General features: G+C 37.9%; 1 protein-coding gene across 1 annotated transcript in view; it reads left to right on the forward strand.

Moving 5' to 3' along the window:
- NBAS (neuroblastoma amplified sequence) overlaps positions 1 to 4,453 on the forward strand; it is a 219,080-nt gene extending 214,627 nt beyond the window's left edge. The window contains 1 exon segment of the mRNA XM_009275562.2: positions 3,561 to 4,453. Within this exon segment, the coding sequence (XP_009273837.2) occupies positions 3,561 to 3,836 (276 nt within the window). The 3' untranslated portion in view covers positions 3,837 to 4,453.
- The last annotated feature ends 20,162 nt before the right edge of the window (positions 4,454 to 24,615 follow it).

The following is a 24,615-nucleotide window of genomic DNA, read 5'->3' on the forward strand; positions in this document are numbered from 1 at the left end:
ATGGTGCATTCAACTCCTGCATCCAGATTGTTGATAAATATATTGAACAGGATTGGCCCGAGAATTGAACCCTGAGGAACACCGCTGGTGACTGGTTGCAAGCCAGATGTAGCCCCATTATTGACAATCTGCGTAGGTGTTGCTAAGGAATTTGTGTGTGCATTTGTTTTTATTTAAACTAATGACTGTTTCTTCATATGCAATTGATACCCAAAATGTTGACATGATCTGGAGTTGCAAAAATAGTTAATCTATCTTTCTCAGCTGCCTATTTTTATACAGATTTCTCATTAAACCTTTGCTTCTCTGTGTTCTTCCCACACCTGTTAGACTCTGCTTAGATTTAACAAAGAGTTGCAGAATAGATAGTGACCCTAGCTGTGTGAAATGCGTTCACAGGGTCTAGTTGCCATCTTATGTCTCCATCCAGTTGCCTGGAGACAATTACATTACAAAGGTTTCCTCTTTCTGACCAGGTCTTCAGACAGCCTTGAAGTCAGAAAATGGGAAATGTTAATCAATTTAAACCTACTGGACTATTTGAGCTTAAGGATGACACAGCCAAGAGCCTTTTGTGTGCTCTTTTGTCGTGTGTAAAGGCACAATGATCTCATTTATGCATGAGTACAGACAGGTTGCTCTGCTTCTGTGTTGCGTGCGGGCATCTTCATCCCCATAGTATAGCTCAGATGTTTAATGGTTTTATGCTAGAAAAGGTCTTTTACTTTCAGACTTGTCTCTCCAATTTGTAGGTTTTGGGCATATGAAATCACAGTCATCTATAGGACTTTTCATTAACTGAATAATAGCCTAAAAAACTCATTTAAATCAAACCTCCCATCTGCTGTTAATCTCATTACTGTAATTACTGTTCGCGTTTTGTGTTCACAAAATCAAACACTGAAGCCCTGTGTAAAGTTGCATCCTACATACAGGTCAAGAATAGAGCACAGGGAGCTCAGAGGTGGGGCAGGATATCCCTCCAGCCTCCCATTTCAGAAAGGATGAGAGCTGTTTGGATAATGGCTTAGTATGCTGCATGGTATGCTACAAGATGCCAATGCTAGGAATTTTATTTAATGATCAACCTGTCTCCAACAGGAAAACATGTCAGTAATTAACATATGACAATTTAGAGGAATTATTAAATTATTAAAGACTTAAAGTGGGCAACTTAAAGATTGGACATCCCTACCCTTCTTAGAATTGTTTTGTAAACTGGACCTATAACTGCTACACACTATTGCATTAGCTTTGTAATCCATAAGAGGTTTATTTAATTAATTATGAAAATGATGAAAGACTTGGAGGAAACCAAGTTTATTTTTAAGATTTCAATGGAAAGAAAACCACAAATATCTAAATGAAGTAATGGAAGAAGTAGCATGAGGGTGAAACAGCAGACTCTTCCTGGTTAACATGATAAAGACATTCTGTTTTTCTGGAAAGCTTCTGAAGTTCCAAAGGAAGTGAAAATAGTAAATTGAAAGCAATGATCATGTGTTATTAATGGTAAATTGAAGGTGATAAAAGGAGGTGTAACAGCTTTTCATGCTACAATATTTCATGTTTTGTCTTTTTCCTTTTTCAATTATGTTTTATGTTGTGTAGAGTGCATCTTTTCCAAAACAGTCCAACAAATTACTGTTTCTGTTGCTTATCACATGTATGCTTTCAGTCATCATGCTGACTTTTCAGCTCTTTCACACAAGCGAAACTTATATTCATTAGTCTAAAACTATTTAGGTACAATAAAGAACTTTCTTCTAAAAGAATTTGTTGTTACTTCAAAGGAAGTTCTTTCTCCTGAAGCTAGTTGCAAATTTCTCACCCACTTCAATGCAAGGAGCTACCTGGTAGTTCCTCATGATCTCTGTGTTCCTCTACATGCAAATGTAATATTGATTCCTCCAAATAAGATGCCAAACCTTGGGAGTCTTGCAATTCCATGCATTCAAGAGAAAATTATATACTTGTTCTGATTTATGCTTTGAGGAACCTGTTTCTGGGTTGACTGCCTTTATAGGGAAACTGGAGAGAGTAATCTCCCACAGTAGATGGTCCATGTTAAATGGTGTGCGTGATCTCTGACAGTGTATGTGTCTGAGTAGGTAGACATTTGGTTTTCTGGACTAATAGATCATACTTCTGTTCAGTCTTTCTGGAAAAAATTAATAATTAAAAAAAACCCCATAACTACAAATTGACACTGTTACATGTTACTGAGAAATGGTTGTGGAAACCTCATGGGACAGAGAATTGGGTTATAAGCAAGAAGTGGCTGTTGCAGTGTGCTCATGGTGACAACGCTGGGGCAAGGGGTGGATGCAGCCCATTGCACGTGAACATGAGGAAGCAAAGCTTTGCACTGTTTTAGCTTGAACTAAAACAGAGACAAGGAAATTTTAAATACTGTCCTGAAAAGAATCAGGGTTAAAAGTTCTGTCATGCTAATTAGATTAAAAATTGCTTAATTTCAACTGTCAAGTGTCAGTGCCAAATCTCTCAGTATACAGTAGTCATGTCCTGTGGTCCTGTGTAGCGGTTGAGTTGGTCTTCAAGGGTACGAAATCACTGGTACTTGCTGGTACACTGGTACCAACCATGTAAGATAGTACATCATTTTTACAGAAAATGAAACAGAGGCTAACCAGACAGATTTTTTTTTTTTTTTAAACCGAGAGGTTGTTTTGTAAATGTAGCATAATTTGATTAGTTTATTTGTAACTTGATAAGATGCAGTCATTGAAAACTGACTACTGTCTACCCCTCCTTTGGCCCTTTTTTTGGTTATATATATTTGTTTTATTGCACTTCTTGAAGTGGTAAGACACCTAAGCTGATTAAAACAACACTGCATTTCAAGAAACCCAGGAAAGACATGTCAAAATGAACTGAAATAGAATTTAAAGTATTCTGTAGTGTTATTTGTAAAGCTATAGACAAGATTTTCAAGACAATACCTGCTCTCATGTATCATGTAACCACATTTTTCTGAGGCATCCAGGGTGTCTCTCAGAGGTAGCAGCTCTGTTCTCCAAATCTTTTAAAATATAAGTTGTATTCTTCTGAAAATCTCATCCTTGCTGTGAGTGCTGAAACTCTGGAAAGTCTGGTTGAGTCTGCAAATGTTACATATCATATTAGTCTGTGGAATATAACATATTATATTAATATAAAGTGACCAAAATTTAATATACTCTGCTCTGACCTTCCCTAGGGTGTCATTCTTGATATGGAGGTAAATGGTGTGGTCTGTTCTGTACTGGGGCTGAGAACCTGTGAAAAATCTATAAAGCTGTTCATGTAATCCTAGCCAGGTTGTTAAGCATCCTTATTCCTTAACTTCGTGCGGGTCAAATATTTTTATTAATGTGATAGAGACTGTTAAAGACATACCTTTACATGTTCTGACATATGCAAAGCGTGTATCCCTGTTGTTAATTCATATAGAATACTCATCTCACTTTCAAGATCTGTGCAGTTAGAACAGTCATGACATGTTCTAGTTTATGGATGTATCTGGTAATTAATTACTTTGGATTTTCCTTTCTTTTTAGGTTGATGATTCCAGTTGTGACGCTGAAATACTTTCCTTGCTCCTCAATGCCAAGTTAGTGGTGAAGTGCGTATCTACTGCCTTCTATCCTCGTCTTATTGACCACTTACTGGCTAACCAGGGAGAAGGAGGCTGGGATGTAGAGGAAATAGCAAAACAACTTAAAGAAGCAGGGTTCAACGCAGAGGCTGGGTCCCTCTTGATGTCTCATCGAGGGACTCATCCTGCACTCAGGACTTTTACTACTGCCCTCCAGGCTATTCAGCATTGGATCTAAAAATGTTGGATTTATGCATTTGTCTGCCTTTTTGCTGGAGATCTTACACAAAAGGGAGAAATTGTTCTAATGAAGTAACAAAGTTAGTTGTTGCTTATGTTTTGCAGAAACTACAAACAGCACACTTACAGTGAATTCCTGTATACTTCTAATCGTTTTAAAAAATTGTTGGTGCAGACCATACCATTCTGTTATATGGCTAGCAAAGCATTGAATCTGATAATCCTTTTCAGATCAAAGTGTTAAATGGTTACACTCCGTGACATATAAATGAAACATTAGTAAGCTGGCAGGTTATATACAATTTGTCTTAATTTCTGTAAGTAATTTACTCTTGTCACAATGTAAAACTGATGTAAAAATATAATTATAAAGATATATGGAGAAAAAAAAAATCACAGTGAAGAATAATTTCTGAGAATTTCAAAACCTTGAAATTTGGTATTGTGCAATGTTGTTACCACAGCTTTTGTTTGCAATAAGTAAAATATTTTGCATTTATCGTAGTCACTCTTTTCCTCCTTTTAGACAGATAAATATTTTCTTTCTTCAGCCACTTTTTCTCAAATTCCTGTCTCTCCTCAGTGATGTTTATTCATAAGGACAAGCTGAACTTCTCTGTGCTTGCAGACAGTTCTAGTCTTTGAGGTATTTTTCTCCACAGTTTGGGAAGCCCCATCTCGAATCCTAATCATTTTTGATACCTTTTGTGAATGCACTTTCAAAGTATTTTACTTATATTTTTCCTGAGTTCTGAAAAATTACATAGGTATGTTTATTTCCAAATACCTTTCTGTCATAATAAGGCAAAGTATTTCTGATTGTTTTCTGAGATTTTTTTCAACAAGGGGACTGTCTATTACACTGCATTACCAGAAGGTTTTGATGTTTCCATGTGTTCGTAGGAATTTGTTTTTACAATTAATCTGTAAATCTTTTGCCTAATCTTGTGTTCTGTACATTATTACATCGAAATTAGATCTGAAACATTACACACGATAGGATCCATAGGACAATATAGATTGGAAGCAATCTCTACAGGTAATGTAATCTAACATCCTCCTCAAGGCAGGGTTCCTTTATTGTTGGAGCAGGTTGCTCAGGGCTGTATTCAGTTGGGTCTTGAAAACCTCCAAGGATGGATGTCCCACTGCTTGGCTGTCCCCGTGTTGAAAAGCTTTTTCCGCATGTCCTCTTGTTTGAACCTGTCTCATTTCAGCTTCTTCCAGTTGTCTTTCATCCTCCCACCGTGCACTCTGTGAAAAGCCTGGCTCCATCATCTTGATAACCTTCTTGTAGGTATTGGGTCCCCCATAGCCTTCCCTCCTCAAAACAAACAAAACCCAAAAGAAGAACACAAAAATAATTCTAGTGCAGTGACTGCAGTTTATAGGTGATTTAGCTGCCTGTACCATGCCTACGGTACAGACACTGGTGATGGATTCCATTAACACTGGTAATATTCAGTCAAAATTTGGCAACAGAGGGATCCAGTTCAGGTGCGGTCACTCTGTGCTTCAGTAATAACACTCTTACCTGAGCTCTCTGCTATTTGGGATAGCCAGCCCCTTCATTATGCAGTATAGTAACAAGCTGACTATTACTGAGACAGTAGTTTCTGAAAATCCTCCTTTTACCTAAATGTCAGCCTAAATCATAAAGAAGGAAGAAGAGTCGGTTAAAAGCTTGAAGTAGCTATTTCATTACGAATTTGTATTACTGAGTTCTTTCCTAGACTTCAGGGTTTAGAAACGGGTGATGACATCCGTGGAACCAAAACTGAGTCTTTATTAGCATTGTCTTTGACTTGAGATCTGCTTTGGTGTATCAGCTTTTACTGACTGAAAATTGTTCAGATGTTAGCCTTAGTTCCCACCTTACACAGGATTCTTAACAAGATTCTTAGCAATGCTTTAATTCTTCAGATTGTTAACTTATTTTTTGTACTTGCTGGTCCTAGCTGTCCTTCAGTGTTTTACGGAAGGTTATCTCATCCGTGTATCTGACATACGTATCAAATTCACATTTATATCATTCAGCCATATTGCCTTAATTCTGTTCTCTTATGTTAGCAGTCCCAAAAGCCCCAGACTAGTAAAGCAAAGGTATATTGGAATTGCAGAGAAAAGAAAGGAGAAATTTAAAAAAGGTAATGTAACTGGAAATCAGTAGATGTAGGCAAACCACAAGGTATACCTCCAGCAAGAAAACCTTGGATTGTTCTGTAGAAGATATTTCTGTACTTTACGATGGAGCATTTTGGTCTGTCTGCATGTTTTGTTCTCAGGTTAGTAAGTTCAATGCTAGATTTTCTGACCATTCTCCCTCAGGATCATGAAAAGTTTGTGTTTAGTGTCACTTTAGAGCTGAGCTGTAGATAAAGCTCTAATGAGTGTTATTGATCTGTCTGTTTTCTGTTTTGCTGGCATTACAAATCCATGATAAATGTTTTTCTTGCAGCCAGGACTACTCCTGATTTACTCTGTATTCAGAACTTTCATCTATAAGAGACAGTATATACATCCAAAATGATAAGCCTATATTAGTGTATGTTCCAAATAAAATAAAGTTTAAGAAAAAAAAAAAACAGTGAAGAGGCGGCACATAACAAGGGTGTGTGTATCCCAGTGCCAACCTTTTAGTATCTTCTGTATGGTAGAACAACATTTGAGGCTCTGGGAGTGACCAATATACACTAGCAAATGTTATCCTGTTGGGTTTGGGTTTGGGGGATTTTGGGTTCGTTGGTGTTTGGTTTTTGTGTTTTGTGTTGTTTTTTGTTTTTTGTTTTTTTTTTAAGGTTAAGAAACTCACCTTGGTATTATATTAATAGTTTAAGACAAAAAAAAAAATCACAAAAGAGCTGAACTGGCACTTGAGACAGTTCAGTTTTGTCAGTTCATTTGATTTGCGGTTGGGATCTGTTCAGGATACAGCATGAACTGATGTTTTTTTACCCAAAACAAGTCCATGCTCTGGAGATGCTTGTGCTCTCAAAAGTAGATGAATAAAGAGTTCAGTTGTGTCTCCAAGAGCAATGCTTCCTGGTGCAATTAATCCTCTTTTGCCTGAAAAACACTGATAGTGTTTGTATCTTTGAGGAGCTTTTTGCTGCCTGGTAGATGTACCAAAGCAGCAAAATATATCACCTTTCTTTTGGGTAAGTAGAACCAGAGATTAGGGAAGAAAGATCATAACTCACAATTTCCTTTTCTGCTGGAAATAGTAAGTGGAGACAGTACGTCATTACAACAGATGCAGAGTAGACACTTTTGCATTTATAAACAAAATAGCGCAATTCAGTGAGAGGGGAGGCTACATAGGATTTGGATATTTTCCTTGCATAATGTTTCTTTCTGTGATTTATTATTTTTGACATTCTGCACTGTGAAAAGGTGCTTGGAGAGGATGGCCATAGAATATGGATACCTTCATCATATGGGTAAGAATTCCTACACTTGCAAAAACACAATAATTTTTCCAAGTTTGTTTTATTTAGCTCTCCTTTCCCTTCAAAACCCAGCAAACTGGGCAAGTATTCTGTGCAAGGTCAGATTTCGCGAAACAGTATGCAGCAGGCAGTCACTGTGCCTCTGTTACCCACAAAATAAGGGGTGCTAGGTGAAACCTTGGGACATTGATGTTTCTTTTGTGATTTATTATTTTTGACATTCTGCACTGTGAAAAGGTGCTTGGAGAGGATGGCCATAGAATATGGATACCTTCATCATATGGGTAAGAATTCCTACACTTGCAAAAACACAATAATTTTTCCAAGTTTGTTTTATTTAGCTCTCCTTTCCCTTCAAAACCCAGCAAACTGGGCAAGTATTCTGTGCAAGGTCAGATTTCGCGAAACAGTATGCAGCAGGCAGTCACTGTGCCTCTGTTACCCACAAAATAAGGGGTGCTAGGTGAAACCTTGGGACATTGGCTCCTGAGAACGATGGTGGGTTACCACCCAGCCTGCTCTTCTCCCAGAGAATATGTTGCTTATGCAGAAGCACAGGACGGCAGCAGACCACATGGGAACTGAAGATTTTACCTGCTTTCATCTGTCAGCAGGCAAGTACCGAACAAGAAAGCTCTTGCTGGAGAGCAAATCAAGGGCAGGGCAACATCAAAACAGCCACAGCAACTGAAGTAAGTGAAAAAGGGGGCCAAGGCAAGGATTTTGCTAGGGTTATATTTCACTGCAAAACACACAGCAAGTAACATCTAACACCTTGGTGGTTTATCGTACTGATTGATCATAGACTGAGAGATTCTGAAGGAAGGGAATGAACACAAAACTAGAAGTGTTCCTTCACCTTCAAAATGGATTTATTACTGTAGCATTGCCCACCACGCCTGCCACATTGCCCACTTAAAAATTTGCAGGTTCCTAAATTCTATTATTTTTAAAAGAGTACACATTTTCAGTAAAGCCCTGAGACTTGTGTCTCACTTCCAAAGTTGTATGACTTGATCTGTATGCCCAACTTGTCATAAACTTGATTATCAGAAGAGCCACCTCCATTATTTATGTTTTCATTTTTCATTTGTTTCAAATGATGTCCCTACTTCCTAGAAAAAAACGAAAAACTAAATCACTGTTCACCCTCTCTGGTTTTATGGACTTGTAATATACTCAGACTTACTTGTATCTTTTCCAACCTGTTGAGTCCTAGTGTACTTGGTTATTTCTCTATAACCTTTGGTCATCCTCTTTATTTATCTCTGTATCTTTTTCGGTATATTTTTTGAGACATGGAAGGGAGGAGCAGAGCCATGCCTTGTATCAAATGTGGCAGATACACGAAAGGTTCATCTAATGGCATAAAGATGTTTTTCAATTTGATTGTTTAACTGTTACTGAGCACTTGAGGTAGTGTTTGCGTAGGACTATTTGGCTTGACCCTGAGCTCTCTTTCCACGCTGATAGCAGTCATCTGAGATTACATTACTTTATATGTTTTTTTACGATTTATTTTAAGATTATTTTTCTCATGTACATCATCGTAGTTACAGATTTAAGTCCATTTACCAGTTGATCACCCAGACAGTATGTTTCACGAAGGCTTTCAACAGTTTTTCATCCAGCCCTTGCTCTTCATCAGCACTCTTCGACACCTTTATTATTGGTCCCCTTTTGTACACACAGAAAATAGTAAACTTGAGTCTCTAGCAATTGCCTGCTCTTGAAAACAGCTAGCTCATTTTGCTGAAGATAAGGCACATATATAAAAGCGGAAGAGTAGATAAAGGTCCTACAGGTGGTCAGAAACAGACACTTTTAGCTTAGTTAAATCAGCTGCTGACATGGTTCCGTTCTCCCCAAGAGCTCAGTGCCTTAAACTTTCCTATGTTTGTTCTCAGTGATGCTCTGTTGCACTAGATGGAGTACTGAGTTTCCAGAGTGAATGAGCATCCCATCATAGAGCAGGAAGACTTTAGCAGCACAAGTATGGAGCCTCATCTTCCTTAGTGCTTAGGAGAGTTGGTTTTTAACTGTAACCAGTATTTTCAGTAGGTAATTGTAACAGCAAAGACTTTACAGAAAAAAAAAAAATCCCTCTCTAAACCTCTCTGACTACTTTGACATTCAGAAACATGAAAATCTTTCTTACTTTGATTTCTTCTTATAGTAATAAATTTCATCTGTCATTTTTCTTCACTTGCTTTGGGATTGGCCAGCGAAGGGGATGGCTTGGTGCTCGTGCTAATGACTATGCTATTTGAACAAAGCAGGGTATTTTATCATGTTGACTGAACCTTCCTAGGATATGCTAAGCTGTGCAAACAGAGGATAAAGTCTGAGGTTATGTCCAGCTCAGCCATAGCTAGATCTGACAACCTGGTCAGCATTTCTACCTAAAAATAGAGACACTGCTTTCTGAAGCTGCCTGGGAGAGGATGGCAGAGACCCCAACAGCTTCCCTGTTGCACAGCCATGTCATTACCAAACCCCAGCTTCCTGTATCGCTTATCAATACCAGATACATGATAGTAGACATTTTTTATGTATAATCAATTTATATGTGGTTGTTACTGAAATAGCTGTAGAAGCTGAAATATCTGAGTCACTGGTCAGCTTGCCTAATTCCAGCAAAGCTGAGTATTAAACCGAGATTCGTTCTTCTGAAGATACGAAATGCTAAAACATTTCCTGATAGCAGTTGGTGCAAGTCAGGCTCTTTTCTCTAGGCACAAAGGTAATAAAATACTAGACCTGGTGCACTATTTATGAGGAAAAAAAGGGAAACAATTAGTACTAATCTCCGAGGGAAATAAGACTTAATGGTGAAAGTCAGTATATATAAACCTTAACATAAAAAATGTGATTACCATTAAAACTGAATTGTCTACTTAACATGTATTCCTCTCTCTCTGAAATCAGCATCTTCTGCCAAGCTGTGCTGACACCCTGTCACTGAACGTCCTCTTAGTCTGCCCTCCTAGGCTTCCTTTGCTTGCAAGGCACGGTAACGGGGAAACCAGCTTCACACAGAGCTCTGGTTTATAGTCCAATGTCCTTTGCAACCCAGATGCAGAAAACTGCATGATGGCCTTTTTCTGTGAGAATCTTTATCTACATAATGTGCATGTAAAATATTTATTCTAATGAGCAAAGCAGGTGTATGCTGTTTAAAAATAAAAAGTAATGCTTGAAAACAAATATGCAGGAGTTTAGTCTAAATGGGAGAACAATACAGAACACAAACTGCGAATGAAACCAGGGGTGATTTTAATTAATCTGGTAGTACCATCTGCACTGGTTCTGGCTATAGAGGAAAAAAGACACAACAGTATCCGAATGCAACTTTCAGTAGTATGTACATGAAATATATATAGGCAGTATCCTATATAATCTTGAAAAGGGAATGGTAGTGCAATGTAAGGTCCAGTCCTGGAAGTGTTTCTTTTGTGACCTCTTCCATTCATTTAAGCACTTAATGAATGTTTGTCATAGTGCTGCTTTAAATGTTGTTTCTGGTAAAGACATTGCGGGGAAAAGCGGAGGAAAAACTAGCCTAGGCCATTTTGGACTTTGGAGCTATAAATGCTACAGCTGTTCTGTAACAAAAATGTTCCTAAGATGTGCTTTTTTCAGTCTTTGGCACTTTCTTAAACTGTTCAAAATTGCTGGATATAAGTGGATGAAAAACTAAGTGATTGTGAGATATGGCTTCCCATATGAAGTAAGGTCCAGTTTGAGATGATTCAAGATATTTAAAGATTTAAGTTTTGGGTTGTTGTTAGCTTCATATCCAGGTAAAATCTGTATCTCTTCAATGACTTGATAGATCTCCAGAGGAAGGAAACTCCTAGGTAAGTATTTAAGTGGTGTGGTTAGTTTTTTTTTTCTTGTTCATAATGATGGAAAAACAACTGGCATGACCACACCAAACAGCTCAGACTAATTGTGAGATTTCTAAAATATCTTATTTAACACATACAATTCAGGAGTTTTGAGGGATTTGGTCTGGAGAGGAGTGAAAGTAGTGTATCTTGCTTGTAGAGGTGAGCAATGAGCGAAGGTAAATGAATGAAGGGGACTACAAGCCACCATTTGTAATTAGAGCTCTAGGTTTTTTAATTAGCTGTTGATTCCTTCAGATCATTTTGCTTTTAGAGGGCAGTATTTATTATGGTGGTAGTCCCTGGAGGCCCCAGTAAAGAATCATACTGTGAAGCAGTATGCACAGAATATTTACATTATATGTTAAAGATGATGTGCTTAGAGAAAATAAGCAGTGAAGACATCTCGATAACATCTTTGCATAGATTCTGCTCAACATCTGCTTGGCCTTACCAACATGAACCATACCAGGTTGAAGATGTCTCTTTCATTTTGTTCACCAAATTGGGTTTGTTTCTTTCACCACCTTTATCTAATGATTCTTAGCTCAAACAAAATTTTGGTCTTATGTGCCAATTAGCAGGGAAAAATACTATGGGCTAGGAAGGATACACTGCCTCTGGTTAAATGTCAGCGCTCTGTTCATGCCCTGGATCTGGGCAATCTGACTCTCTCTCTCTTTCAAAGAAAATGAAGGAATATCAGTGACAGCTTTAAGAGAATCTCTATTTAGAAAAGAACAGGAAGTTATTTCGGAACTTCTTTTCTCAGTGACTTTCAGGAGGGGATGTGGAAAATAGAGTATTTCTTCAGATTTCAGTAAAGGTCAAGCAATATTATAGGAGCAAAAGCAGAGGAAAAGACTTGGGTTTGACTCATAAGATTAGTTTGCAGAAATCATAGTAAAGCCATCAGTCCTCTCTGAAGCCAGAAAGAGTAGTTCTTTCTTTTTCTTATCATTCCATAATCATATTTATATATAAAATTGGCAGTATTGAGGAAAAAAAAAAGGGTAAAGGAAAAATAACTTTTGCACTTAGCGTTTTACTAGCTGCAGGAGCCTTTTAACACATTTGCATCTAATTTCATGAAATGCCAACAAAATACTTTTCAGTTGCCCACGAGGCCTCTAAAAATAGTTGTTATTTTTGATAACTTCTCTGTACTGCAAGATCCTGCTTTAAATGTAGTGAGTTATTATTGACTCAAAAAATTTGTTTTTTTTCCATCCTGTAAGTTGAAAAGTCAGAGAACTAAGGAAAGAGAGCACAGGTGGTGCTTATGCCAATGTCTTAGTTTTGGCTTTATTGTAGAGTAATGCCCCTGAAAACTGAAAGACTTATCTACACAGCAAAGTACAAGTAGCTGCAGCTCAGTCTGTTAAACTTCAGACCTGAAATGCAGGGAGCACCTTCTAAAGTGTTTCCTTGTTTACTCACTGATCTCAGTGTATCCAACACCTATTGGAAAAGGCTCAAGGTCCTTAGGATTATCAACAGAGGAACAAAAGGGGGAGCAGAGTCACCTCTCTATATTAAATTCCCTGCTATTGCTGCGACCGAAGACACTGGCAATATTCTGCATCCTTCTTGTTTGTTTTTCATGGCATTTTGTGGCATTTGAGATTTTTATCAAGGGTTTAATGCTGTTCTATGCTGTTGGGAGAGGCCTTTGATGGCACGGAGTATATGTTCTTCCTGGCTTGCAATACCAGTCTGATCTATTGTCCTATGGATGTAATCTGTCCTGAGAGAAAACCAATTGGTACCAACAACTAACTTATTTGGGAAGATCTCCTTTCATTACCATGTTACTTACTGCAGCTGCTAGTTTCAGTTTCTGGTTTTAATCACAGTTCAATAATTAAGGATTAAATCTGCAGGTGAACAGAAATCAACAAGCTGGATTTTGTAATCCTAAAGCACTTCTATGCTCCACCAAATTTCAAATCTACAAAGGCGTAGCCAGAGGCATATCCACAGACAAAGCAGCATCATAATTGTGGGGAAAACTGTAGTATAATTCCTGGCACCCCTAGGAAAAGTTTAAATAACACAACCTCCAGTGTTTACAGAGCTGCCACTGAAGATTATTGAGAAGTGTCGCACAACCGTGCGTGGGAGGTGGTGGTTGACAGCCAACATCACAAAGCCCTACTTTACTGATGAGATTGACTTAACCCTGGCCTAAGAGCTCTCCCCTCTATTAAAGAATAGTTTTTAGCATTGCTGTGGAAAATAACATTTTGGGGGTGGTTGATGTGAAGAGTGTTAGCTTTCAGTTCTTGGAGCTGGCAGCTTTTCCAGCCCCTAAAAGCTGCAGATCAGTTTGCATTCCTTAATACATTTGTAACTTTGAGATGTTGACCTTACGGGATGAAGTTTCCCTTGCCTGTTCTTTGCAGTTAGTGGTTTGCATGGTGAGCTATAAAAAGTGAACTGTGGGGAAGAGGAAGGAGGACTCTGTGGTTGCTTGTTCTCTTGCAGTCTGCCAAGATTTTTCCTCAGTGGCCTGGAGAATTTTAACAGTTGTTACTACTACTATAGTCCCAGGGCTGTATAGTCACAGCTTCTGACATTACCAAAAATTAAGCAATCTGAAGTGAGCCAAAGTCTGTATCAAAGCTGTAACTGTAAGTTTATTAATGTATTTTCGGTAGTCACTTTTGGAAACATCCTCTTAGGAAGGACTTAATCCTACAGCCTAGTGAAGAGGATATGTAGCTCTAAGAGGGACTGAACCAACCAAGATTTGAATCATGTTCTCTCCAGTGACTCTATAGGATGCCTTATCGATGCCTTATCGATGCTATTTGTACTAAGACTACACTTATGTATGTAGCTTCCTATTTGTAGAGTTTATGAGTGAAAAGAAGGTGGTTGTCCAAAGGTGTCCAGAGACTTTGCTGTTTGCCCAGCCTGCTCCTCTCTTTTAGAACAGCCACTAGGAAATGTACCCTCAGCCAGATGCTCCCTCCAGAGATGAACCAGAAGAAAGAACAGGCCCTTTGGCTCATCTTTTTACCTTTTTTTAAGAAGTTAGAGCATAAAGTGGAGAGCAGATGGATTAGAGAGAGGTAAATTATTTTTGTGTAAACATTACCTTTAATTTCTGAATGATTGTGTGGTTACTTCATTTATGGGTGCCTATCCCAGTTTTTCTGCTTTGCCTTTTAACCATAGCATCAATGTAAACCATATGGAGGCTTCAAACATTATGGACCTGGAAGAATGGAAGTAAGTAGCTCTTTTTAGAGCTATTTCCACCATTTTTGATGGAAAATTAAATGGACAAATGTAGCCTGGTTTTCCCGTTTGAGTTACTTCCAGACATGCTTGGATTTAACTGATTTTTCTTATTTTGAATATTCCAGTGGCTGGGGTTTAATTAGTTTTTTTTTTCTGCCCTCTTGTTCATTTATGGGTGCCTATCCCAGTTTTTCTGCTTTGCCTTTTAACCATAGCATCAATGTAAACCATATGGAGGCTTCAAACATTATGGACCTGGAAGAATGGAAGTAAGTAGCTCTTTTTAGAGCTATTTCCACCATTTTTGATGGAAAATTAAATGGACAAATGTAGCCTGGTTTTCCCGTTTGAGTTACTTCCAGACATGCTTGGATTTAACTGATTTTTCTTATTTTGAATATTCCAGTGGCTGTTTTTACATGAGTTTTATTCTCCAGACTGCTTGCCAAAACCTGTTACTTTTCTGAGCTTCTAGTATTTTTGATTAATCTATTCATTTGGCTAAAAGGATTTAAAAGCCCAATACATGCTATTGTTTTGCTCCTGGATTACTTAGCTAATCCTTTTTTAATTTTTTGCAAAAGGGAGACAAGATAGTGATAGAAGTGCATCACAATCTGTGATATGTACGTGCCATAGATATCCCTGTGTATAGCAGCAAAAATCTCCTTTACAGATGTTTAGAATAAAACGAGAAGAGCTTCAGACCCCAGTGCTATGAATTCACAGCTTGTATCCTAAAGTGTGTTTGTGAATCCTTTATGACTCGGCCTGGGAGAATACTGTGAAATAATCTATCTGCCAATAATTAGATGATGTTACACAGATGCATTAGCTCTGTGCTTTGATTTGGCAATGATTTCTGTCTGGCCTGGAACTAACTCCATATGGTGCTTTTTCTTAACCTGTTCGAAGTGATAGGGCTTGTCCAACCTTCTGTATGTAGGTTGCCAATGAAAAGATGAGTTAAAGCTCACCTCTTAAAGGGTGCACATAGTGCCTGCTGTTCCTGTGGATAGGTACAGGTTAACAAAACACTGTCCTGACTTGTCCTTTCCCGCCTAGATCTGGTGATTTCTGTAAGTCTGAAGTCGCAGGTCTGAATGGTCCTAGGCAGAGAGCCTCAGCAAGAGGGAGAGAGGCTCGGGTCCCAAAGCACGTAGCCCAGCGGCGCAGCACCAAAATACCCGACTTCCCTCTTTCACCTTGATCCTGGAGCTGCGGCTGGAGGGGAGCTGAGGAGAGGCTGCCCAGGGGAGAGAGAGGCAGCGGAGTTATTCCTGGAGAACGTTTTCATTTGGACCACCTGAAGATCCATGGCTGAGGCACCAGGCCCTTGGGTAAGCTGGTGTGGTCAAGAGCAGGGTTAGGAGAGAGACAAAGCCTAAAGCTCCCATTATAGTGGGGCTCCAGGGAGCTTTCAAAGGTCATGTTGACTGCCATGGGATTTCGCCCCTGAGATTTTTCAGCTGGGCCAATGTTGGGGTTCCTTGGACAGAGGATCAGGCCACGCCTTAGGTTTAGATTTTCCTTTTGGTCTACTGATGTGGCTTATTGGTTAATGTCCTTTCAAACTTAGCCCCACACTATTATGATTAGACAGCTTCCAACCTGGTTGGTTTCCCAAAATGCAGGCAGAAAGGGCACCCAGTGTCAGATTGTGCCCCATTATAAAATATAAAGTCCTGTACACTATGGAAGCCAAAATGGACATGTTTTGGTTTTTTTTTTTTTTTACCAGTTCTCTTTTTGTAGGCACCTAATAGGAAGGCTTATCCCTAACAGGGAATGAATTTACGTGGGAGAGATTTCTTAAAAAACCTTGATACTGAACATACAAGTCCACGTTGTAGCCCTGTGGATTCTGTGCAATGCAGAATGTGAAGCCCCTTGACCTGTGGGCAGGGAGTTTGCTGGGGTTTTGCCCTGCTTCAGATGTGCACATTTCCATTTCTGTAATCCTGTTAGCTATCCTACCTTCCCCCCCCAGATTCATCATCATCATCATCTTGCTAGAAACTCTGTAGCCCAATTTCCAGTGCAAAGCAGTTCCCTTTGTTTTGCCTTGTCTGTTTTTGCAAAATGTGGGAAAAACCTTTTAAAAATTCTAGCTCAGTCTAAGTTTTGTCAAGTATCACTTTATCCTTTTGCATCATGAACTCTAAGATGCATCTGTCTCTGCTAATTGAGCCTTTTCCTCATAACCACACCTGGACTTTGAGATATTATTTTCTCTGACTTCAAATCCAAGTTTTCATGGATATTCTGGTATCTTATTTGACATAACAGTGCAAAATGCTTAGCTGAGGTAATGAAATCTGCTATCTAGAATGCAAACCTTGGAAAAACAATGCCCTTTTTAACTCCGGAGGAAGTGGCGCACTGTATCTACTACCACTCTGCTGCTGTGCTATTTTCAGAGTTAACGTGGGAAGAAGTCAGTCTGATGCATTTAGCAAATAGCCAATTCTTGCCCTTAAAGTTTGTTATTTAAAATATCTCTCTCAGCCTCTTGTAAGTAAGCAATTGCAAATATATAGTGCAAATAAATTCCCTGCAGAGACCAATCCTTTTTCATCTGAGTCGTTAACCAAAGAGAAACCAGGTCAAACATCTTCGATACTGAGAAAGTCAACCCAGTGACAACAAACAGAAACTAGGCTCCACATTATTGGCTATTTACCCTGCCACTCTGTTTCAAGCAGTGATTTGACAATAATAGAGGCCAAATTAGAAGCCGTGCTAGGTACTTTCCACAGATAATTGGTCCTAGTACTTAACTGTCATCATGTTGAAAAGCTTTGTTTTGTTTAATTTTCCTAAAAGTGTAATAGACAAATATCCCTTTCTCAAATTAACTGTTAGCATCTTAGAGAATACCTCAATGTTGCCTCCTTCATTATTATGACCTTCTATATTTTGAAAGGCTTTTTAAAAAATCTTCTTTGGTTTAAACAAATAGAATTCTTTCTTTATTTTTTCTATCTTTTTTTTTCTCCTCTCAATTTTTAGAACACCTCCTTTGGTTTCTCCTTGATTTGTCAAATTTTATTTGAAATATTGTACCATAGTTATGGCCTTGTCAATACTTTGCAGAATGGAATAGCTACTTTTCATGACCTTCATGCAGCGCTCCTCTACCTTCAGTCCAGAATGACTTTTGCTCTGTACTCACGTTCTTGACTCGTTCTGTTTGTGGTTTACTGTAACCCCAGCTACGTTTCTGCAGTGGTGGTGTGTAAACAGTTATTTTTTGTATTTACAACTTTAATTCTTCTTTCTCAGGTGTACTATCTTTTTGGTTAGATTTCATGGCATTTCTTTGATAAGAGGCTTTAACTATGTCCTTGAGAATCTTTAAGGCATTTGCAGCATCCACAAATTGTTTCTGCTCTATCAACCATATCACTACTGGATATTCAGAATATAATTCAAAACCTATGACAGATTGTTGTGGTTTAACCCGGCAGGCAACTAAACACCACACAGCCGTTCGCTCACTCCCTCCCTTACCAGTGGGATGGGGGAGAGAATTGGGGATTGGGGGAAAAAACTCGTGGGTTGAGATAAAGGCAGTTTAATGGGACAGGGGACAGAGGGAAAATAATGATGACGATGATAAAAGAATAAATAAAACAAGTGATGCACAATGCTTGACTTAGTGTAAGCACTGCTTAGCAACAACTAAAACATCAGTGTGTTATGAACATTATTCTCATGCTAAATCCAAAACACAGCACTGTACCAGCTACTAGGAAGAAAATTAACTTTATCCCAGCCAAAACCAGGACACAGATATTCCATTTCATCTCCCACATTTCCAGGCTAAAAGTAACTATTAATAACTATTCTCTGAACATGTTGGTTTTTTATTATTTTCAATTGGTTGTGCAGGCATTTAATATTAACTTCACCTAAATGATATATCCTTAATTTTCCTATGTAAATGTCAAATGCCAGAAGCTTTACTAAAGGCAAGATTCATATGTTAACCTTCTTCCCCCTAGTCTGGTAGCCCTCTCAGGGAAGTAAATTTGATTAGTGTGACTCCTTGTATTTTAGACAATCCATTTTTATATTTCTTGTCATGTTAATATCATCTACTAGGTTACAAAATAATTGTTTCATATTTTTTCCACTTTCAGATATCAGAGTTTGATCTTCAGTTCCTTAGTGATTGATGTATTTTTACTTCTTTTCGTTTAAAGGTAGGTACTTTTTTACTCTGGAATCTCTCTTACCTTCCTTGATCTCTTGAAGATAATAATTAATGGTTTGGATGTTGCTTTGGCTTGTTTCTTTAATACATAGTGTAAATTTTTATGAGGCTTAGCTGCCTTGACTGTATCTCACTTATCTTTAACAGTCTTTCATTGTTTTGGCTTGTTTTACTATTGCCAGTTACAAATGCTAATTGTGCTGAGTATCTAGTCACACTTAATTTTTCTTAGGAAAATTGGAGCAAAAAGGCACTGAATATTTCAGTTCTTCTCATCATCTGTTATTTACTTTCCTTCGCCAATGAATGCTATATTTGTTGGGGTTTATTGTCTTATAAAATTAATTGTCTGTTACATCTCTCGCTTGGTTTTGCTATACTCTTTCCTCTTCACTACCACACCAATCTTCTTTTTGCCTCTGTCATGCACAGAAATCCACAGCCCTGCACGTGGGTTATCTCCGATTTTCTTTTTTCTTTCTTTCTTTTTTTTTGGTCAGCTTTGTTAAAGCAAATTGCCATTTATTTTGTTACCTAATGGAATCTTCTTCCTGATTAATAATATCTAATTCACAGTCCTTCACTATGAATGGATACATTGATTCATATTTTTCAGACCTCAGAACTCAATTTTACTTGCCATTATGTCACCAGTTGCTCACTATTACAAAAGTCTCCTGCAGCTTTTCTCATTCAGGATTTTTTTTTTTATTTCCCTCCCCTTTTGCTATCTAATTGATGAGACAATTTGCTTTCTTATAACTTTTTTTTTTTGTTGTTGGGAATCTGAATTGATTACATCAGCCAAATCTCTGTGTCCATACACTTTTTGATTCTTGCAAAGAACTTTAACAGATTTTTGAGGCATGGCCTCTCTTCATGGCATAGTCATGGGAGCCAACATTAGACACCTACTGCGCAGATATCTACATGTGAAGAAATCATCCTGTTCCTCCACAGAGAAAAATAAACAGTCTCGGGGTGTAATTCAATTTAACAACATTAGCAAAACTCTGGTATTTATTCAGATACTGTAACCTTTCCCAATACTTGATTTTTATCTATATGTCTATTAACTACATTATTTTTAACGGTTTCAGTTGAGCAATTTGTGTGATACGAACACTAGCCTTACTGGTCTGTTGTTCCTTGAAACCTCTGTCTCCTCCCTGATTTCTTTCATGATGAGCACAGTTACAAGGGAGTTGTGTAGCTTTTCTGCTATGGCTGTATCTTTTCTGAGTACTTCTTTTACACCTTGATCATCTAGTAGCCCTAGAGACACTCTTGTTCGGCTTTCTACTGGCTTTCTACTTCTTTCAAAGAATAGTTACTGTTTGTTTTTATGCCTTAAGCAACATTTTCCTCACATTTTTTTGCTTGCCTTAATTTTTCTTCCAGAGTTTGTTCTTTTCTACTTCCTTGTTTGGACATGACTCTCAACACCATTTTATTTCTAGCAGCTTCCCTAACCTTATGCTTCATCCCTGTCAGCTGTCTAGTCTTAGTTTTTGTTTGGGGAACAGCTGGTTATCTTTTCAGCCTTTAGGGTGGTGTGCTTAAACAATCTCTGTTGTAGCTGCAAAATTTTAAGCTTTTGGCTTTCATTTGTAATCTGAGAACAATCTTTTTTATTTTTATGTGGTGTCATTTTTGAGATGAACCACTCATAATGGATTTGGGGGAGAAGAGGTGGTATTTTTTTAATATACTGATCAAGTGAATGCATGTATGAAAACCAAGCATGCTGGCTAATATAGCTGTGGTTTTGGTGGTGGGTTTTTTTTGTTGGTGGTTCGGTGGTGTGGTGGTGGGGTTTTTTTGGGGGTTTTTTTTTTAGGTTTTCTAATCTCTGTGTAGTTGTATGTGTATACTTCATCCAGTTTCCCAAATTTTCAGGTGCTGTTTAAAGGGTACTCTCTTTATTTGAGTCTGGTCAAAATATTTTCCTGTTTGAGTTTTGCTGTCCTCTGTTCTATTCTTTATTTGAAGGTACACAGGTTTTAATTACTTCATCTAATTTTTCAGCTTTGCATTATGATTTCACATTCTGGCTGCTTATCCTCTAAGGGGTAAAATCAGGGGATGCTGTCATAGAGTTCCTGGTCTTTAGTGCCCCATGTAGTAACTTGTATTTTGCTTCCAGAACCTCTCTTACCGTTCTCTAGTTCATCAGCATGTCAGTGTACCGTAACAGTTGTCTTGTCCCTGGATTTCCTCTTATGGTGCTTTATAAAACTGCCTCCCCTCCCCCAGTCAGAAAAGTCACCAGAAGATTCTTTCTAGTATCACAAACTTTGTCATCAGTGTTCTTGATAACTGAATCTTCCACCTCTCTAACCTACCTCTCCTTGCTCTGTGAAGATAAGTGTATCACAGGGCAGTATGTGTCCATCGTGTGGAGAAACCATCACCGTGTATGGGATTGCAAACGTCATGATCTTCTGAGACTTCTCCTCTTTTGCATGAGTATTGTGAGCCTGGAGTGAGATCATTCTACATCATCTCTGGACAGCATTCTTCCTTTTACTCATAAACTCTACAAATAGAAAGCTGCATGGATAAATACAGTCTTAATAAAAATGTCATTGATAATGCTTCCTAAAGAGTCACTTAAGAGAGAAAAAACCAATTCAAATCTGGGTTGGTTCAGTCACTCTTAGAGCTACACATCTCCCTCACTTGACCATAGAGAAAATTTAGGGTGCCGTTAGTCCTCAGACAGGCAAGGTGAGCATGAGGTACCTCAGCTCCGCTGACATGAATGTGAATTAAGTGCTCAGTCTGTTTGGGAGCTGAGCAAATCCCACCAGCTACAGTTTCAGGACTCTAAATACCTTTGAAAATCGAATCCATCAGACTTGCATTGTACTGTACATAGATGAATGAGCTCATATTCTGGGAAAGGCTGGTCCATGTGTTATATGAGTGGAGACTTGATGTTCAAATGATTTTTGGCACAAGAAAACTAATACTATGTTAGGTGATCCAAGAGGTCCTGGTTCCCACATCAATTTCTGAACTGTTCTTTTTCTCCTGTTGTTTCTTCTGAACTCAGTGACCTGTAATAGATTTTGTTTCTGTTTCAGTGCCCTCTGGTGTTTGTATTTTTCTTTCGTTTAGTTCTGTTTTCTTCTTCCTTTTTCTGGCATACTTATACACTGAGATATCTTTCAGCTAAATCCCTTTCTCCCCTGCTCTTTCTGACAGATCTCATTTAACAATACTATTCTGTCCTCCTTTCAAAAGTGTTTGCAATGCCCTTGGTTTGTGATATTTATTTCTGTGTCATCTTTTCCTTTCTTTCTTTTTTTTTATAAACTCTCAAAATCTGGGGTTTATTATTCCTTGGACCACGCACCTGCAGTGGTTTCCATGGCAATATGATTCTGCAGCCCCCAGCTGTTTCATTCCTGATTCTTATTAGCAGTTTGCTGGATGTTAGTAAAAATGCTGTTGGTTTGGAAAGGCAACCTTGCAGCTGATATCACAAGCATTTAATTACTTTGAAACTGCTTGTCTGGTTGCAAGTCCAGTCCCTTTGCATGGGGTGAGAACGTAAGTCAGCTGTGACTATTTAGTAATCTCATCTCATTAGTTGTGCTTTCTTGTTATCTTTGCAATTACATGCTTAACTTGGTAGCTCATACTCAGTCCAATTATTTCTTATGATCTAAGCATATTCAGATTTCTCTGGTTCTTCCTCTATCTTTCAGGAAACCTGAAAAATAACTGCATTCCTTTAAAGAAAATGATTAAACAACTTAGCGTAGACAAGTAGAAGCTGGGCTGTCAAACCTCTTAAGTATCTTCACAAGAATACCTCCATCATGTCCCTGAAAGCAAAGTTCATATTACTTTGAGATGGGGTTTTGAGCAGAGGTTGTATTGAAATAATACAGTGATCTTTCTGTCTGCGAATCTGTCTTAGTTTTATGCCCCTCATCACAGTGGAATCTGAATGTCTAATGAAGAGAAATGACCAGTGAGGATTCAAGGAGAAAATCAATTTTCTTCTACTTAGGTCCTGCCTAGTTTCTACTGGTAAAAGTCTAGTAGATTAACTCCTATTGTATTATTGCCGATAAAAGCTATGGTATTGTAATGACAATGGCTTCAATTTGACTATGCTTATTTGTTTTATTATTCCCCCAAAACTAAATGCAAAAATAAATGCTGACACTATGAAAAATATAAATAAACTATTCTGTTTTATTTTTAACTAATTTTGTAATCTCACAAAATGATACATATATCAGAAGAATATTTTTGCCAGTCGAACAAAAAGGAAAAAAAAACAAACCACACTTTATGGTGTACAAAAATATTCCCCTTTTAGCTATAACTTACCTTTCATGTTACTGGTACTTCAAATCGTGTGTGCCTTTGTATGTTTGTTTAGCCACATCATTTTATGTGTCAACTCTGGTGTCAAAGTTTGAAGAATCAAGTTATAAGAGAAAGCAACAGAGAGGAACAGTCTGGAAAACTGGGAATTTGAAGACGGCTTGGTAGAAGTTTTTTGAAATCTAGACAGATGCCAGATAAAGCTAGCTAGCTGAACCACATTTTACCTCAGCATGAAATACTAATTCATTGACATAGAAACTTTTCATTGAAAAGGGTTGTTTTGATGACTCTTTCAGATAATCTTTTAAAATAGTTTAAAAGTAAATATAAGCTTTATTTCAAAATGACTTTACAAAATGAATTATTTTGGTTACTTTTATGTCAATATTAAATTACAAGAATTATCCAAATGAGATATCATCAATGATACAAACAACTTTATTACAATTATTGGGTTTTTTTGGTTAGAATTTGTTTCTGCTCAGCTCCATAAAATTATTTGAGATAGAGCAGAACTCCAGTCTCCTGTTTTTGGATAAATTTATGAATTTGTAGATTTCTTATAAACTGTAAAATAGATGGATTTAATTTGTATTTTACATGAAGAAATTACATTCTGTGTACTCTAAAAAAAAACAAGTGAGCAAGTCTGAAGGGTCAATTTCCATCATTCTTAATGTGAAGGTAAGACTTAGTGAAGTTTTTGGTATTTTCCAGTTTGCTTTTCTCCACTTGCTGGAATGATGATACGAATTTGAGTTAAGGTTTTTTCCCTTCCTCTTTTTAGTGAGATTCTTAATGGCTTTAACACAGTAAAGTAGTTTTTATTAGGTCAGATAAAATTATTAAAATTGTTCTCTAATATTGCCCATGCATTTCATTTTATATTTATCATGCCTTGGGCTTTCAGTTGAAAAAAAACTTTGCGTCCACTGATTTCTGCAGATATAAGCTCTGGCGTTTCTGAACATTCAATGTGTAGTTAGTTGCTATTTATAGTAACATACATTTCTGTATTCCTGCAAAACACTGAAACAAAAGGCTGGAACTGGCTGAAATGTAAGTGGTGTTAACAGCTTCAGCATCGCTCAGTTTTTACAGATGCTGTAAAGGTCTGCAAGGGCAAATGTCTCGCCAGTTTCCAACTCAGAAGTTTTCACTAAGCAAATAGAAAAAATGTTACTGCTCTCTTCTAACCCACAAACCAACCTTGGATCTGCAAGCCCAGCTTGATTCTGCTCTCATGTTGTCTGGTGACCTGTAACAAGATTCAGCACCTCAAGCACAAAATACTGCGTGTTTTTACCATTTTGGGTGTGTGTTTCCTGCCCCATAGACACAGTTTTGTAGTCATAGCCTCTTCAAGTGAATCCTCGGGTATATCTGTGTATCAGTGTAACCCAACAGAAAAAAAAAGTGTTCTGAACAAGTCTTACTAAAGATATCTGTCCTGGTTTCGGCAGGGATAGAGTTAATTTCCTTCCTAGTAGCTGGTACAGTGTTTTGGATTTAGGATGAGAACAAAGTTGATAACGCACCCATGTTTTAGTTGTTGCTAGGTAATGCTTACACCAGCCAAGGACTTTTCAGCTTCCCATGTTCTACCGACTGAGAAGGCTG

This window comes from Aptenodytes forsteri, unplaced genomic scaffold, assembly GCF_000699145.1.
Source record: "Aptenodytes forsteri isolate BGI_AS27 unplaced genomic scaffold, ASM69914v1 Scaffold94, whole genome shotgun sequence".
NCBI classification, from domain to species: Eukaryota; Metazoa; Chordata; class Aves; order Sphenisciformes; family Spheniscidae; genus Aptenodytes; species Aptenodytes forsteri.